Here is a 16,996-nt window from a genome sequence, read left to right as displayed (position 1 = left end):
GCTATTTATTAGATTAATCGAGTACATCGAAAGGCGTCTGAACTGCTCACAGTGCTTGTGGTTGGATTTTCCTACCGCAATCATGCGAACAGTTCAGGCTAAGAAACAACCAAGTGATGTGGTCGATGACGCTGCTTTGTTAATTATGCACACCCTTAAAACGCCCGTTTTGACCGTTTGGCACGCCTGCGTTCGGATCTCCCCTCCCCGTTTTCAAGCACCTCCCCCTGTTACCACCCACAAACGCCTCATCCTGTCACTCAAATTAGCAGGCACTCGCTATTTTGCGAGCGCTCGATTTCCGACCGCAATGACTGGCGCATGCGCATTACGACCCATATGCATGCGCAGATGTGCGAACATTGCTCGGAGCGAACGAGCGGCCGCTTACGAGCGGCTCTGAATCAGGCCCTGAATTACATGAACAAAAATGTCACTAAAAGGCAGATAAATGTTTATAATCGCATAGTTGAGAGCATACAGTACACAGCAAGATTTCAAATAACTTTCTTTAGAATCAAACTGGCTCCCAAGCTGTATAATGAGTTTGCCATGAGGTTTTATAACCAGCTCTCATGTTTTCATCAGCATTTAGAAATCCAGGTACAAATCTCTGGGATTAAGAACAAGAGGTTGCATTGAATTACCTATTGCACATAATCGGGGGGGGGGGGGGGAGAAAATGTCCGTTTGTAACCAGTAACATTTAAACATTGTGGAATAATTGGCAGAGTGTACTTACAGTTCTCCCTCTTGCACAGCTGGAGAAAACATTATTAGAATGTTTCCAATAATAATAGTATTGTATGGGTGCTCTCAGTTCATGAGATATTAGTAACTTTTACTTAATATCTTTCCTATGATCCCGATACAAAGTAATGCGGACTATGCAAATGTATCCACATCTTACCTCTGTGCGCTACAAGTTGCGTTAAACATAACGCGTGAGCGCCGTGCGATTCAGTAGTGCTGAACGTCTTGTTGTGCAACTTTTTACCTTCAAACGCATCTTATTCGCAACATTACAGTGTCGGCGGATGTGACACTGTAACGTAGCATTTCACATGCAGATACACCGGCAGTCGCACACAGAATACAGGCAATGCTGCATATCATTTTAATCAGCAGAAGCTGCTTATGTGTCCTATTCCCTTTGCGAATAAGAAGCATTTGAAGGTAAAAAGTCGCACGAAAAGATGCTCGGTGCTACTCAGTCACGCCACGGCATGGCACAACAAAAAGGGCTGTTTAACACACAAGCAAGTGGGATGTATGTGGTCACATCAGTACCGCAATTCGCCGATTGGCAGTCAAAGCCAGCAGGCATCGATGATCGGAGATCTGTCAGGGAATTGGGGGAATCTGATTGCTAAAAATCCCTCACTCGCCGATCCCGATCATTTTTTGCCCATGACACTAGACAGAACAGATCCGTGCGTCCGCAAGGTCGCTGCTCACTTACTGCCCTGAAATGCCAATTTCAAGGAAAGAGTGGTCCGTCCGCCCTTGTGATCCCAGTCCCTGGGCGTTTGCATGGTGTGGGACATATACGCAGTCGGCAATCACTTTCTATGTTTGCAGGTATCTGCGACATCCATCCGAAATGCCACTCTTGTCTGACTACGAATCATGCTGATAATGATTGCAACATTTGGTGTACGTCAGACACAATAATGCTCTGCTGTAACTACTTTATTTTCCAACTTGGAAAATATGTAGAGATAGGTAACCATTTATTTTAAGTGTCCTTGTCGCATCTGCCTCCTCTTTTCTCTTTTGCTGCTTAAAAGAACGTCAGTAGCAGAGCGGGAGAGGATGCAGATGAGAGGCGTAGGCATCTATGACATGGTGTATTGGGTGTTTGCAATAATTGATAATGTGCACACTCATGGTAATAAAACTTAAAACGATCCTCAGGGATATACTGGTTTTATGGATAGCTCCCACTCCCGGTTACAGCACTTTTTCCCACCCTGCACACACTCTGTGGTATCCTCTCCCTCGTACAACAAGACTTGTCTCTAGTCTACCAACTTTAAAGCATTCCATGAAATCTCGCCTCTTCAGACATTTCTAGCACTATCCCAAACCACACCCTTAACCCCCAAGCTATTTTACCTGGTTACCAACCAACTACAGATCTCACTTAAGCTGGGTACACACGCAAAGATTTTCTGTCCAACCATCCAACTAGTTGATTGGTTGGAATGAAAATCTGGTAACGTATGGGAGTAACTGATGATCAGCAACTTGCTCCTAAATGCCAGAAAACAGATGAAAATGGTCGCCAGACAAGTTTGTTAAATGTTTGATCTAAACAATTTGTTCAAACAGTTTTTGTCCATTTTCCGGCATTTGGGAGCAAATTGCTGATTGTCATTTGCTTTCATACCTTACCAGATTTTCATTCCAACCAATAAACTAGTTGGATGGTTGGACAGAAAATCTTTACGTGTGTACCCAGCTTTAGGGGGAGATGTACGAAGCCGTGGAGAGAGATATAAAGTACCAACCAATCAGCATCTGACTGTCACTGTGCAGGCTGTGTTTAATAAATGACAGGAGCTGATTGGTTGGTACTTTATCTCTCTACAAGGCTTAGTACATCTACCCCTTAGTGGCATATTTATCATCATCCGCATTGTTGGGGATGTGATAATTTTTTACACCTAAAATCACATGTACATGAGATGGTCTCCGATAAGAGCCAGCCTGGCAAAGGGCTGAAAGCAGAATGATGACTTGAGCTACCGCTCCTTCCTGGTACTGCGCCGTCTGTACGCATACATCATTGGTGGGGCAACGGAGAGAGATCTGGAGGATCCCTCTCCAAAAGTATTGGTGATACCTGCTGCAGTCCCTGCATGTTACATCCCTGGGATATCCTGTAAATATGGTTTAGTATTGTTTAATAAATCTGCCACTTCTCCTATAAACTACTATAGATTGTGTGCTTGTGCGCAGCAGGGCCCTCCTACATCTGTCATTTAATAGTCAGTCTTGTTATATTACTGCGCTTGATCCCAATTGTAAAGGAGTGCAGTGTCGGACTGGGGCGTGAAGGGCCCACCAGGGGAAGGCAGTGATTGGGGCCCATACTTAGGGGTGTGACCAGCCTGTAAATTGGGTCTGGGCCCCTTAAAATATATAGATATGGTAAATATTGCTAGTGAATGCATAATAATGTACTAGACTAATAACAGCAATACATTGTAGAAAATACACCAAAGTCCTGTGCAATATAATACAAGTGCACAGTCTGGAACCTGATCTCTTGAGGAGGGGGTGGGCCCTCAGGCAGTGGGGCCCAGCGGGGGTTTCCCCTGTAACCCTGTGGGCCAGTCCGACCCTGAAGCGGCGCAGTACATGCTGATGTTATTTTAGTAATCGTTAATAAATAATATTAGGATGTTTTCTCACCGGTTGCCTTTGTGATGTTACCAAGTGGTAATACATTGATAAACTGCATCCTAACTGTTTGCCTCGGTGAAGTCACAGATTCATACTGATTTTATACAGGAGAATAGTGCTAGTGTTCACTATAAATCAGTAATATATATATTATATATCTATCTATATCTATAATATATATATATATATATATATATATATATAATTTCATATATTCACTTGTTTGAATTGGAGTATAAAACCTTTTAACAAGTATGCATACATACAATAATTAAAAGTTCAATAATAGACAGCCGTGAAATTAATATGGGTCTATGATGGTTGGTATAATACCCTATCAGTAGTTCGATTAGTGAATCCGGATGAATATCCAGCATGTGGAGCAAATATTACCCACATGGAGTCTGTGCTGTCACTTTAGCAGGAGTCTCTCGCAAAATGGTGCCGGCTATCGGTGGATGCAGGATATGTAGATGGTGATCACCAGGATCGCTGGTCCGGACCGCAAGGCCCTTTAGTGGGTTTCAGGGTGTCCAGATTCTGAATTGATATTCCCATGAATAGTGATTGGGCTCACAAAATGGCTACATCCATTGTACATTAGTGGCTGGGGAGCTGTAGTGTCGGGATTGACAGCCAGCGGCTCTGCTGGGGCGAATGAATCAACCAATCTAAGGATTGGAGAAGTTGCCTATAGCAACCTATCAGCTTATAGCTAGCATGTACTGCATTCTATAAAATGATAGGTAATAGCTGTTTGGTTGCTAAGAGCAACTTCTCCACTCTTTAGAAAGCTTGATACATCTCCCCCCTCGCCCACTACAAATTTGCCGCCCTAGCAGCCAACCCATGTTGATCAACGCGTTTTGTGTGTTTCTATGGTAAACCATAGTACATGGTCTTTAATGACAACTTCTTGAGTCACCTGTTGTCAAATAACAAAGAGATTTGATTGTTTATTTTCCACAGGAGCTTTCGAGTCGGACATCCCTTGAAACCCAAAAGCTGGACCTGATGGCTGAGATTTCGAACCTAAAGATAAAGCTGGTTGGTTTGGAAAAGGAGAAGGACGTTTGCGAAGAGTCTCGGAGTAAGGCGGAGGTTAGTAATCTCCCCCCCTACCCCCTTCTTCTATCCTGTTGATGTATAGTTTATATATAAACGCACATCTGCTGGACTGTGCCTGATCAGAGCCTTCAGAGATTGACATCCGACTCCTGTTGTGCTTTATCCTAACTGACGCTGCGTCTTTGAGGCCGGACTATGTGATCATATCTATTCTCAGATCTCTCCTGCAGCCGCATTAAGAAAGTTCTTTTATTCTATCCAATTTCTTTTCTTTAGGTGTCAGATAATTTATTTTGTTTCGTGTCTGAGTCCCTAAAGTAGATGTAAATATCACAGTATTAGATGGTCAGTAACTCATCTCATCACATTCTCAAGTGTTTTCTTTTTTTATATGAATTGTAGAACAAAAAAAAAAAGTTTAAAGTGTAAGAAATTTCGATAATACATTATGATTACAGTTACTTCACTTTAATTTACACTGCGCATCAGTGTCGGACTGGGGCATGAAGGGGGAATGCAGTGGTAGGGGCCCATACCTAAGGGGTGTGGCCAGCCACCAGAGGGGGTGTTCTAGCCAATCAGCTCCATTCATTTGTAAAATGAAAGGAGCTGATTGGTGGGTACTTTTGGGGGAGATTTATCAACGCTTGGAGAGAGATAAATTACCAACCAATCAGCCCCTGTCATTTTTCAAACACAGACTGTAAAATAGAAGTTAGGAACTGATTGGTTGGTACTTTACCTCTCTCCAAACCTTGATAAATCTCTCTCTCTTGCTCTCTCTCGTAACTAGGGTCAATCTATATTTACGCAGTTTTATAATAAACTACATTATCATCCCATATAGTTTTTATTGAGAAGCTGATTGTTTTAAACGTTCTTCAGCTAGAAGATAACAATGGAAATGAATAATGATATTTGGGGAATAAATAATGTGTTGATAATGGTTTGTGTAGCTATAACGAAGATTGTTTGATTGCAACAAGACAGAGCAACTATATCTGTATACTGTATATAATACCTTTGATCATCAGTGTTATCTGGGACACCAACTGTCACCATCTAAAAGTTGAAACCCCTCTCCTAGTCCTAATGTCACCTATGCATTTTTCTCCTTTAAAGGAAATCATTAACCTGAGCAGAGAGGAACAGAAGTATTGCTATTATGTTTGTTACGAGGGATTGCTTTGTCAAATGTCATCTTTTACTATACATATAATGTTAAACCTCCAAGGATTCAGACTATTAATAGCTGGTCGCTGCTGTCACATCCTCCAATCACAGCACATAGAAATGATGGTTTATGGTTTATTTTAAACATGACCTTGCTAGACATAAGTATAGCTCTCTGCTGGACTGACCCACCCAATGATGCCACTTTCCAGAGTGTGGTTACCTCAGGCATGCTGACCACTGTGCAGCTGTTTAATGTGCTGTACTCTATGTGCTGGTAACAAACACTCAAACCTATAACGTGTACTTGAAGTTGTGTATTTCTGGGGCACTCATTATTTGTAAAAGCTATATGTGTGTATTGCTAGCAAATAAGTTGTGTTATATGCTATATACTGTATGCTAAGCAGTGGCATCCCTCCCCACGGTGTCACCCGGTGCGGGGAGGGAGGGGGTGTGGCCACACGGCACGCACCCCCCGTGCCTGTTACTTGGGTGGGAAGGGGGGTGCAGGAGGTCCCTGTGTAGAGTGCCGGCCGGCTCCCTCAGTGACAGGAGCCAAGTGCTGCACTTAATGCTACAGTGCAGCATCCGGCTCCTGTCAGTGAGGAGGAGTCTGCACGTTGGTGACACCCAAGTGCGGACTGCACTCCCCCTTGTGGCGCCACTGATGCTAAGGGATGTGTTTGTGATGGGGAGTAAAATGCACCATAGGATCACATTTTGCACAATATCCTATTTATTGGGGTACTTCTTTTCATAAGGCCTGATTTACAATTGTATGCAAACCTGATGGTTTATGTACAAACCCTGGCACTCCAGCTGCTGTGGGACTACATATCCCAGCATGCACTGCCAGAGTTATGCTATTAGGGAATGCTAAAACTGTGGCAGGGCATGCTGGGATATGTAGTCCCACAGCAGCTGGAGTGCCAGGGTTCGCCACCACTGCCCTATGGTGACCGATCGGCCCATGTGCAGGGTCTGCACTGCGTGTTTGCTGATCTAGGTCATAGTGACCCCTAAGCCGCAGCATGATTGACAGGCTGCGGGCATTTGGGGGTGGGGAAGGGGCGGCGGTCGACCAGCGTCCCAGAAAATATGGGTGTGTCTTCCCCGTTCTCTGGGTTGTGCCGAAGCCATGTCTGCATCTTCCAACACCGCTTTACTGGCCCTCGGAAGCATGATTATCATGGCCCTCCTCAGTAACGGGTTACTCAGATGGCCGACGTCCACGCAAGTGATCCGATGGCTGCGTCCTCAGTCGCAGCAGTGGATCACAGAAGCTGGCAGGAGGCGTCTTATCGCACAAGACTCCTCCTGCAGCATTAGCATGTCATTGCCCAGCCACCACGTACAGAGTCGCAGCTGCTGTGCAATAGCGTGTAACTCTCTGTATCAGACCCAAAGTCATACCTCCCAACTGTCCCGCTTCCAGCGGGACAGTCCTGTTTTTCTGGGACTGTTCCGCCCGCAGGCCGCAGTGTCCCGCGGTGGGGGGGAAGTTGGGGGGAGCACAAACCGCTGCCCTGCATAGCAAGGCAGCAGGTGTGCAGGAGAACAGATGCCTCTGTTCACTCGTGTATGGAGAGTTTGGGGGCTGCCCAGCATCTCAGAGTGCTGGGCACACCCCCAAAGTGACGAAAACGGGGGAAGCTGCGAGGCTCCGCCCCATTTTCAGTCAACTCCGCCCATTTCATGGAAACCACGCCCCCTTTTTAGCCCTGTCCCTCTTTTACTTCTAGAAATGTTGGGAGGTATGCCAAAGTTGTCTGTATGAGCATTGAGAAGAGTGTGTGGGTACAGATTACTGTACCTGGGTCCGGAACTCTTTGGGGGCCGAGGAGGGCAGGGGAGATGTAACTCCAAATCCCCTCCTTCCCCAGTGATGCCACGATCATGCCCCCTGCTGTGTATGCACCATGGTTATGTATGCGAGCGGGGCATAGCTGCTGCTACACAGCACTTGGACCCTCCCAAAGGTGGCCCTGCTAGTTAGTACAGTAGTTTAGTGCAAGGTAGACTAATAGCCGCAAGTGTTTGGTTGGAAGCCGTTAATGCACTGTAGGGGTATATTTACTAAAGTGAGAGTTTTTAGAAATGGGGATGTTGCCCATAGCAACCAACGAGATTCTACCTATTCTCTTCTAGAAGGTGCTAGTTAAGTGTTAAGTATAGTCTGATTGGTTGCTATATGCAACTTCTCCATTTCTGAAAACTCTCACTTTTGTAAATCAACCCCATAGTATACATCACCAATACAGGTTGAGTCTCCCATATCCAAATATTCTGAAATATGGATTATTCCGAAATACAGATTTTTTTTTTTTTTTTTTAGCATGACTGAGATAATGAAACTTTTGCTTTTTGATGGTTCAATGTACACAAACTTTGTTAAAGGCACAAAATTAGTAAAATATTGTATAAAATGACCTTCAGGCTGTGTGTATAAGGTATATGTGAAACAAAAATGAGTTTCATGTGTGTACACAAACTTTGTTTGAGCCAAAAAATTATGTAAAATATAGTATGAAATGACCTGCAGGCTATGTGTATAAGCTGTATATAACACATAAATGCATTCTGTGTTTAGATTTGGGACCCATTCCCAAGATATTTTATTATGGTATGCAAATATTCCAAAATACTGAATATTCCGATATCCAAAATACCCCTGGTCCCCAGCGTTTTGGATACGGGAGACTCAACCTGTATTGGGTTGGGTGAAAGATAATTAAACCCATAATAAAATAAGCAAGAAAATCAAATTTGCCAGCTCATCCCAGATCCTCCTATTCTGTGGGTGCTGCAATGCAAAGTTGGAGAGTATAATGCTCGGGTTGGAGCAGGATGAGACTGCTAGTGGGGTTGTCAAAGCCCCTCCCTTATATGCTCACAGATGTAATATTCATTTAGCTTTAGTACTGAAACTTTCGTTGAACTAAACCAGATGTGGGCATACATTATAGAAAGCCTTTTATGGCATTATTGATAGTGATGGGCTGTTAGGCACATCCGCCAAACAATCTATCTCTTTTATTTTTTTTTCCTTCTCATAATGCAATCATATTAGATAAGACACTACATGTGTGGCACACTAATGTCTTACTCCAAAGATCTTTAATGAAAAGATAATTTTGAATTATGACCTCTAAGTTATGTTGATGGCAGAGTGAATAGATTGAACGATCACAATGAAGTCATCTCTTTATCTAGTTTATCAGATTTGGCTCCATTTTCTTGTATGCACAGATATTTTACTTAGGATATTGTTGTGCAAAAATGTTATGATTAAAAGTCATAGTGGTCTATTTAATAAGCGGCTCCCAACTGCCATCTCACAGGCTGTGTTTGAAAAATGACAGTTAGGAGCTGATTGGCTGGCACCTTATCACTTTTCACTCTGTCTCCTAACACTGCTTAGTAAATAGACCCCATAGAATCATTTTGTGCCGTCTAATTCGCCTCATAACCATAATTGGTGCACTAATTTTTTTTTTTTTTTTAAATCAGCAACTTATATGGACACATTCCTTCCACCTTTCCCAATTTGAGGGCGTTGCCCTGGTCAGCCAGGGAGAACATGAGGAAAGACCCATTGACCTGTGAAAGGCATATGAAGGGCAGGAAATGGAATGAGTGGGCAGTCCAGTGCACAGGAAGCACTGGTTCAGAGCAGATGGTCCCGATTCAAAGGGATCAAACATTGGGTGGCATGTGGGCTTGTACTGTAGGTAGTTCTCGGAGGCGGATTTAACTATTAGACCACCCCTAGTCTGCCCTCCTACCACTGCCGAGTCCTCCTCCTTCATTCAGGTGCTGCTTCCAATGCCTCCATACAGCCAAGGGAGCCCCAACGTCACACTCCCATGTCTGGCTCCAGAATTCATCAGTAAAAGAAAATCATCAAGCCTCCGGTCGGCTTCATCAGGCCAGCAGCATACAAGGACTCTCTGATGCAAGTGGCCTGTTGTGCCTCCTCTAGGTACATGCCTCATGTGCCTAGCGGTAGTTCTGCACAGGGAAACAACAAAATAGTAATATATATATAATAATGTTTAGTAAATGTGGTCAAAAGATGACTAATATCAGCCTCATTCTGTGGTTACCTTCTGACCTTACTAATGGGCATCTGTGATGCCATGAGTCCCTCTACCTGTCCACCACGCTGTGGATCACATCCAGTTATCCTGCTGTATGGCCAATTTAAATGTCCAAAATACAATTGGAGATTTATGTGTATGAGTTATTAGCAAGGTAGGGAACCATGCATCCACACCTGCACAGGAGAAAGCCGAGGAGTTCTGTTTGAAATCAAGGGGTAAAAAGTATGTTGGCTAGGCCGATTGCTGGGATAAGCCTCTGATATATTACTGTACAGTAGGCAACTAGCACCGAGGGAATTTCACCCATTTTATTCTTTGTAGTCCAAATAATGGGAAGGTGATTTGCTAACCGCTGTATATATAACGTATTTAAGTGGCTTGTTTGAGATGCATCAGTTTTGTTTGGAAAGATCGTAGTCTGTGCTCTCCTGCCTCGGTCCCCTTCACTACAGCAGAATTGTTCCAACAGCTACAACTATTGTTGGTTTCCTACTTTCTTGAAACAATATTGTAATACTTTGGAAAACCGTTCATTGACTCTTAGTACTGCAGATAAGCTGATCTTGAATTGAACACAGAAGAAATGGTAATATCTGTGATCTGCATAACCCCTGTTATTAACTGAAGTATATTTTTATTTATTTAAATGTACGGTCTCCGTATTAATATAGAAGAAACCCCAAGGATATATGGTAATACAGGAAGTTAGGCATGCGCACGTGGGATGAACAACTATGAATCTTTACTTCTCCATTTTGATTTATACGTTTGGGGGGGGGGGGTTGTACATATCCCAAGTGTTTTGTAGGCCTTTGTCATACTTTTTTTTTTTTAATCTTGCCTTTTTGCAGTCGGTAGTCAATATGATAAATGAACTTCAGGAACAGATGTGCAAGCTTCAGCTCGAGATCAATACTAAGATTCAAGAGAGGGAATGCCGTGCTAGCGTATGCGACCTCACTGAGCCTCTCCATATCAGCACAAGTGGTCTCATTGACCCTCCGCAACCGATGACATGCCCCGGTTGCGAAGGGAAGGATGTATGAGAAGTATTCTGAACATTGCATGGGTTTTGTGTGGGATCTGTACTAATGCACTGCACGCTAGACATTTAGGGGGGGCATTTCAGTTGCTGGAGATGTGCCGGCAGATTGCTCATAACGGCCACACAACAAGACCCCAAGTTCTCTCAATTTGCTTTGCACGCCCATTGGGAGGGGGGGGCAGGAAAATAAGGGCGGTTGAATCCGCCCTTAAGCGGGAGATCCTCCTGCGCACTTTTATGTACATACGCAGCTGTAAACATTAGATATTTTTTCTCGTAAGTAACATCTCACAGAGAGACATTGCACATGCTCCTACAGGATATTGTGCTTTACTTCAGTAATTCGCACCAAAAGTTTCCCCATTGCCTGCATCCATGGAGTGTAGTTGTTTTATGGGCTGAACATATGATGATAACTTGTGGCATCACGGTGCCTCAGTGAGTTCACAAAAATGCTGCATACACTGTATATAGATGTCAGGTCCACTTTTAATATTGGGTATAATTCGCTAGCACAACAGCTAGAGTGCAGCAGCCAAGGGCAGGAGGATGTCCTGCTAGGACCTGCAGTTCTGCACCTTGACAAACCAAATGTAAAAGGTGCAGAGTTACCAGGTGGGCGGGTCCTAGCTCAGTTGTAATTTGCAGTGTAACAATATAGCTGGTCAGTAGGTATGTGCTCCATGCAAAATCAGAAACTCGTTTTCATGTATGTATGCAAAAAAAACAAACCCCATTGCATTTGCACCCCTTGCATCACAGTATGGATGTTTTAAGGTGTAGATTTTAGCAGGATTTGCTTCTAGCTAGGGTCAGTTGCTATGGGATATAGCACAGTTTGCGCTGTAGTAGCTACGTTGGGAAATAGCACCCAGTCAAGGGCATCATTAATTTCCATCACTGGTAGAGAAACCTATTAATGTTCAATTTAATTATTAAGTGTATTGTAGTTTCTTACTGGTTAACCATTCTGAGAATCTTAAATAATCTATGTCCTGTAAAAATGCTGTACTAAAAAGTTGGCTTCTACAGTTCCAATTTTTGAGGTGTGTGTGTTTTTGGTTTGTTTTGTTTCAAAAGTGTGAATTATTTGTTTATATGCATTGAAGACATTGCATGGGCATGCTTTAAGCAGATATCCACTCTTACTCCTAATGAAGTGATGTGACTGCAGAACTGGGCTCCGCCGAAGGGTGGTTACACTCAGATATGCTTTTGAATAATTAAAATTCTACTCCATACGGCATTTGTCAGGAATTTATATCCAATAGTTCAAATAGGACGTCTGCCTGTTGCACTGTTGCCACTGGTATGTTGACATACATAATGTCGACATGAGAATATGAACATGGTCATAATGTCCTCATTGACCATATCGACATTCATAATGTAGTTACAGATGAAATGTCGACATGTTATGACTTTTGGGTTCCGGCTGTTGTGGCCATCGCTCCCGGGTCATACCTGTGATCCTCCAGCGTTCTGCTAAATATTCTTCTGCTAACCCTAATCCCTGACTCTCCTTCTAGTGCCTGACCCTAACCTTTTCCCGCAGCCTGACCCTAACCTCCCCCCCCCGCAGCCTGACCCTAACCTCCCCCCCGCGGCCTGACCCTAACCTCCCCCCACCGCGGCCTGACCCTAACCTCCCCCCCCCCCGCGGCCTGACCCTAACCTCCCCCCCCCGCGGCCTGACCCTAACCTCCCCCCCCCCCGCGGCCTGACCCTAACCTCCCCCTCCCGCGGCCTGACCCTAACCTCCCCCCCCCGCGGCCTGACCCTAACCTCCCCCCCCCGCGGCCTGACCCTAACCTCCCCCCCCCGCGGCCTGACCCTAACCCCCCCCCGTGGCCTGACCCTAACCCCCCCCCCCGCGGCCTGACCCTAACCCCCCCCCCCCCGCGGCCTGACCCTAACCCCCCCCCCCCCGCGGCCTGACCCTAACCTCCCCCCCCCGCGGCCTGACCCTAACCTCCCCCCCCCCCCAGCGGCCTGACCCTAACCTCCTCCCCCCCCCCCCGCGGCCTGACCCTAACCTCCCCCCCCCCCCCCCCCGCGGCCTGACCCTAACCTCCCCCCCCCCCCGCGGCCTGACCCTAACCTCCCCCCCCCCCGGCGGCCTGACCCTAACCTGCCTCCCCCCGCGGCCTGACCCTAACCTGCCTCCCCCCGCGGCCTGACCCTAACCTCCCCCCCCCCGCGGCCTGACCCTAACCTCCCCCCCCCGGCCTGACCCTAACCTCCCCCCCCCCGCGGCCTGACCCTAACCCCCCCCGCGGCCTGACCCTAACCCCCCCCGCGGCCTGACCCTAACCCCCCCCGCGGCCTGACCCTAACCCCCCCCGTGCGGCCTGACCCTAACCCCCCCCGTGCGGCCTGACCCTAACCCCCCCCCGCGGCCTGACCCTAACCTCCCCCCTCCCCCCCCGCGGCCTGACCCTAACCCCCCCCCGCGGCCTGACCCTAACCTCCCCCCCACGGCCTGACCCTAACCTCCCTCCCCCCCGCGGCCTGACCCTAACCTCCCTCCCCCCCGCGGCCTGACCCTAGGCCTGACCCTAACCTCCCTCCCCCCCGCGGCCTGACCCTAACCTCCCTCCTCCCCCCCGCGGCCTGACCCTAACCTCCCTCCCCCCCCCCGCGGCCTGACCCTAACCTCCCTCCCCCCCGCGGCCTGACCCTAACCTCCCTCCCCCCCGCGGCCTGACCCTAACCTCCCTCCCCCCCCCGCGGCCTGACCCTAACCTCCCTCCCCCCCCCCGCGGCCTGACCCTAACCTCCCTCCCCCCCCCGCGGCCTGACCCTAACCTCCCTCCCCCCCGCGGCCTGACCCTAACCTCCCTCCCCCCCGCGGCCTGACCCTAACCTCCCCCCCCCGCGGCCTGACCCTAACCTCCCCCCCCGCGGCCTGACCCTAACCTCCCCCCCCACGGCCTGACCCTAACCAAAGCAGCCTGACCCTAACCTCCCCCCCCCCCGCGGCCTGACCCTAACCTCCCCCCACCGCGGCCTGACCCTAACCTCCCCCCCCCCCGCGGCCTGACCCTAACCTCCCCCCCCGCGGCCTGACCCTAACCTCCCCCCCCGCGGCCTGACCCTAACCTCCCCCCCCGCGGCCTGACCCTAACCTCCCCCCCCGCGGCCTGACCCTAACCTCCCCCCCCGCGGCCTGACCCTAACCTCCCCCCCCACGGCCAGACCCTAACCTCCCCCTCCCCCCCGCGGCCTGACCCTAACCTCCCTCCCTTATTTTCAAGATTGGTTCATCAGTTTCTAAGGTAGCGCCCAGTTACCACGTTCACCCTACATTTTATATGCTTTATCACTAAGGTCCAGGGTAGACCTAGAACGTTCTCATAGGCTGCTCTCCATACGTCGTTAGTGCAGCGCAGCTGTGTATCCCTAAACATGTCCAACCATTTGTTACTTATGTAGCAATGTATGTTGTCCATATTGAATTGTATTGTATTGTACTGTAAGTCACTTGTCAAATTATTTGGTTATGTACTGTGTAAGGCGCTGCGGAACACTTGTGGCGCCATATAAATAAAGGATAATAAAAGAATGACTTATTTTGAATTAGATAATTTGTTCTCAACCTTTGTAATAGTAGGGGTAGCCGACTTCTCAAAATAAACTAACAAATAAAACCGCAAAGAGATTACAGCACTTTTACATCCTTATATTACTTATCCAAACAGTAGAACAGTCAGGTGCATAAATATTGGGACATTGACAGAATTTTTATATTTTGGCCTCTATTCACCACCACAATGGCTTTGAAATGAAACAAACAAGATGTGCTTTAACTGCAGACTTTCAGATGTAATTCCTACACCGTTCACCTGATTTGGATGTAATTACCCTCAAATTAAAACTGTTTCTATATGTGCCTCCCACTTTTTAAGGGGCCAAAAGTAATGGGACTATCAACTCAAAAGCTATTTCATGGACAGGTGTGGGCTATTCCCTCGTTATTTCATTATCAATTAAGCAGGTAAAAGGTCTGGAGTTGATTCTAGGTGTGACATTTGCATTTGGAATCAGTTGCTGTCGACTCTCAATATGAGATCCAAAGAGCTGTCACTATCATTAGGCTGAAAAATCAAAACAAACCCATGAGAGAGATAGCAAAAAAATTAGGTGTGGCCAAATCAACTGTTTGGAACATTCTTAAAAAGAAAGAACGCACCGGAAAGCTCAGCAACACCAAAAGACCCGGAAGACCACGGAAAACAACTGTGGTGGATGACAGAAGAATTATTTCCCTGGTGAAGAAAAACCCCTTCACAACAGTTGGCCAAATCAAGAACAATCTCCAGGAGGTAGGTGTATATGTGTCAAAGTCAACAATCAAAATAAGACTTCACAAGAGTGAATATAGAGGGTTCACCACAAGATGTAAACAATTGGTGAGCCACAAAAACAGGAAGACCAGATTAGAGTTTGCCAAACAACATCTAAAAAAGTCATTACAGTTCTGGAACAACATCCTATGGACAGATTAGACAAAGATCAACTTTTACCAGGAGGGATGGGAAGAGAAGAGTATGGAGAAGGAAAGGATCTGCTCATGATCCAAAACATATCCCCTCATCAGTGAAGCATGGTGGTGGTAGTGTCATGGCGTGGGCATGTATGGCTGCCAATTGAACTGGTTCCCTTGTATTTATTGATGATGTGACTGCTGACAAAAGCAGCAAAATGAATTCTGAAGTGTTTTGGGCAATATTATATGCTCATATTCAGTCAAATGCTTCAGAACTCATTGGACGGCGCTTTACAGTGCAGATGGACAATGACCCGAAGCATACTGCAAAAGCAAACAAAGAGTTTTTAAGACTAAATAGTGGAATGTTATGCAATGGCCAAGTCAATCCCCTGACCTGAATCCCATTGAGCATGCATTTCACTTGATGAAGACAAAACTGAAGGCAAAATGCCCCAAGAACAAGCAGGAACTGAAGACATTTGCAGTAGAGGCCTGGCAGAGCATCACCAGGGATGAAACCCAGCGTCTGGTGATGTCTATGCGTTCCAGACTTCAGGCTGTAATTGTCTGCAAAGGATTTGCAACAAAGTATTAAAAAGTGAAAGTTAGATTTAGGATTGTTTAGTTTGTCCCATTACTTTTGGCCCCTTAAAAAGTGGGAGCCATATATAGAAACCGTTGTAATTCCTACACCGTTCACCTGATTTGGATGTAATTACCCTCAAATTAAATCTGAAAGTCTGCAGTTAAAGCTCATCATGTTTGTTTCATTTCAAAGACATTGTGGTGGTGAATAGAGGCCAAAATATGAAAATTCTGTCAATGTCCCAATATTTAAGCACCTGACTGTATGAATCTGAGAAATTATACTTTGTGAATCGCTTTACATAGATAAAAAAAACTATTTATTAACTTAAAATATCATAAGAAAAGTCACACTCGGGATTTGCAACATTATAAAAGTCAGCTCAGTAGTTATTTACTATATAATAATAGAACAAATAGTTGAAGCATATATTAAACCATAAAATATATTTTGGCTTTAAATAGATCTGAAGCAAACAGTTGTCAATGTTGCTGGGATATATCATATTAATAATACAGCTGTGGCAAACTTCTACTATCCATTTGGAGATGCACTGAGTAGGTATTGAGTACAAAATATAACTATATTACCCAGCTCCGATATAAGAGATGTCCATAAGTAGTAGTCTTCATTCTAGCACCCTGCACCTGTCACAACCATGCAGTTCCTCTCTCCTGCCTGGAGTGTCGCTCTCTGTTGTGGTTCTTCTAGCACACTCTGGTCTGTATATCAGAAGTTTGTTGCATCAGCTGATTGTACTAGAAGCACCAGAGCAGAGAGTGACACCTCAGGCAGGAAAGAGGAACTGCACAAGTTGTGACAGGTGCAGGGTGTTAGAATGAACACTAAGCAGGATCACCTGCAAACAAGTCCTCTCCGCCTATCAATGCACAAGTCCTCCTTGGTTTAGACTATCCTGATACAAGTGATGGGATCCACATGTGGGGTATATAGTGATGTTAAAGGTCAAATCAATGTATCAGATCCAATCCTTCAAACTACTAAAGCGTTTAATTGCTCTACTACTAAAGCGTTTAATTGCTTTACAACAGGAGTGGGGAGCCACCGGGTTGGCTAGGCCTGTGACAGGCTATAGGGAAGCCTATGTGACTTCA

General features: G+C 46.1%; 1 protein-coding gene across 8 annotated transcripts in view; it reads left to right on the top strand.

Moving 5' to 3' along the window:
- The window catches only part of PPFIBP2 (PPFIB scaffold protein 2), a 234,536-nt gene that overhangs the window by 161,124 nt on the left and 56,416 nt on the right, over positions 1-16,996 (top strand). For 7 of the 8 annotated variants that reach the window (XM_088449009.1, XM_088449007.1, XM_088449010.1 and 4 more), the window contains one exon: positions 4,381-4,512. In XM_088449009.1, coding sequence (XP_088305135.1) covers positions 4,381-4,512 — 132 coding nt within the window. Of the gene's footprint in view, positions 1-4,380; positions 4,513-10,609; positions 10,799-16,996 lie in introns of all 8 variants that reach the window. The other variant, XM_088449014.1, reaches the window with a different exon arrangement.

This window comes from Taudactylus pleione, unplaced genomic scaffold (genome assembly GCF_031769625.1).
Source record: "Taudactylus pleione unplaced genomic scaffold, aTauple2 ptg000475l, whole genome shotgun sequence".
Taxonomy (NCBI): Eukaryota; Metazoa; Chordata; class Amphibia; order Anura; family Myobatrachidae; genus Taudactylus; species Taudactylus pleione.
This window is presented reverse-complemented; position numbering and strand designations above follow the sequence as displayed.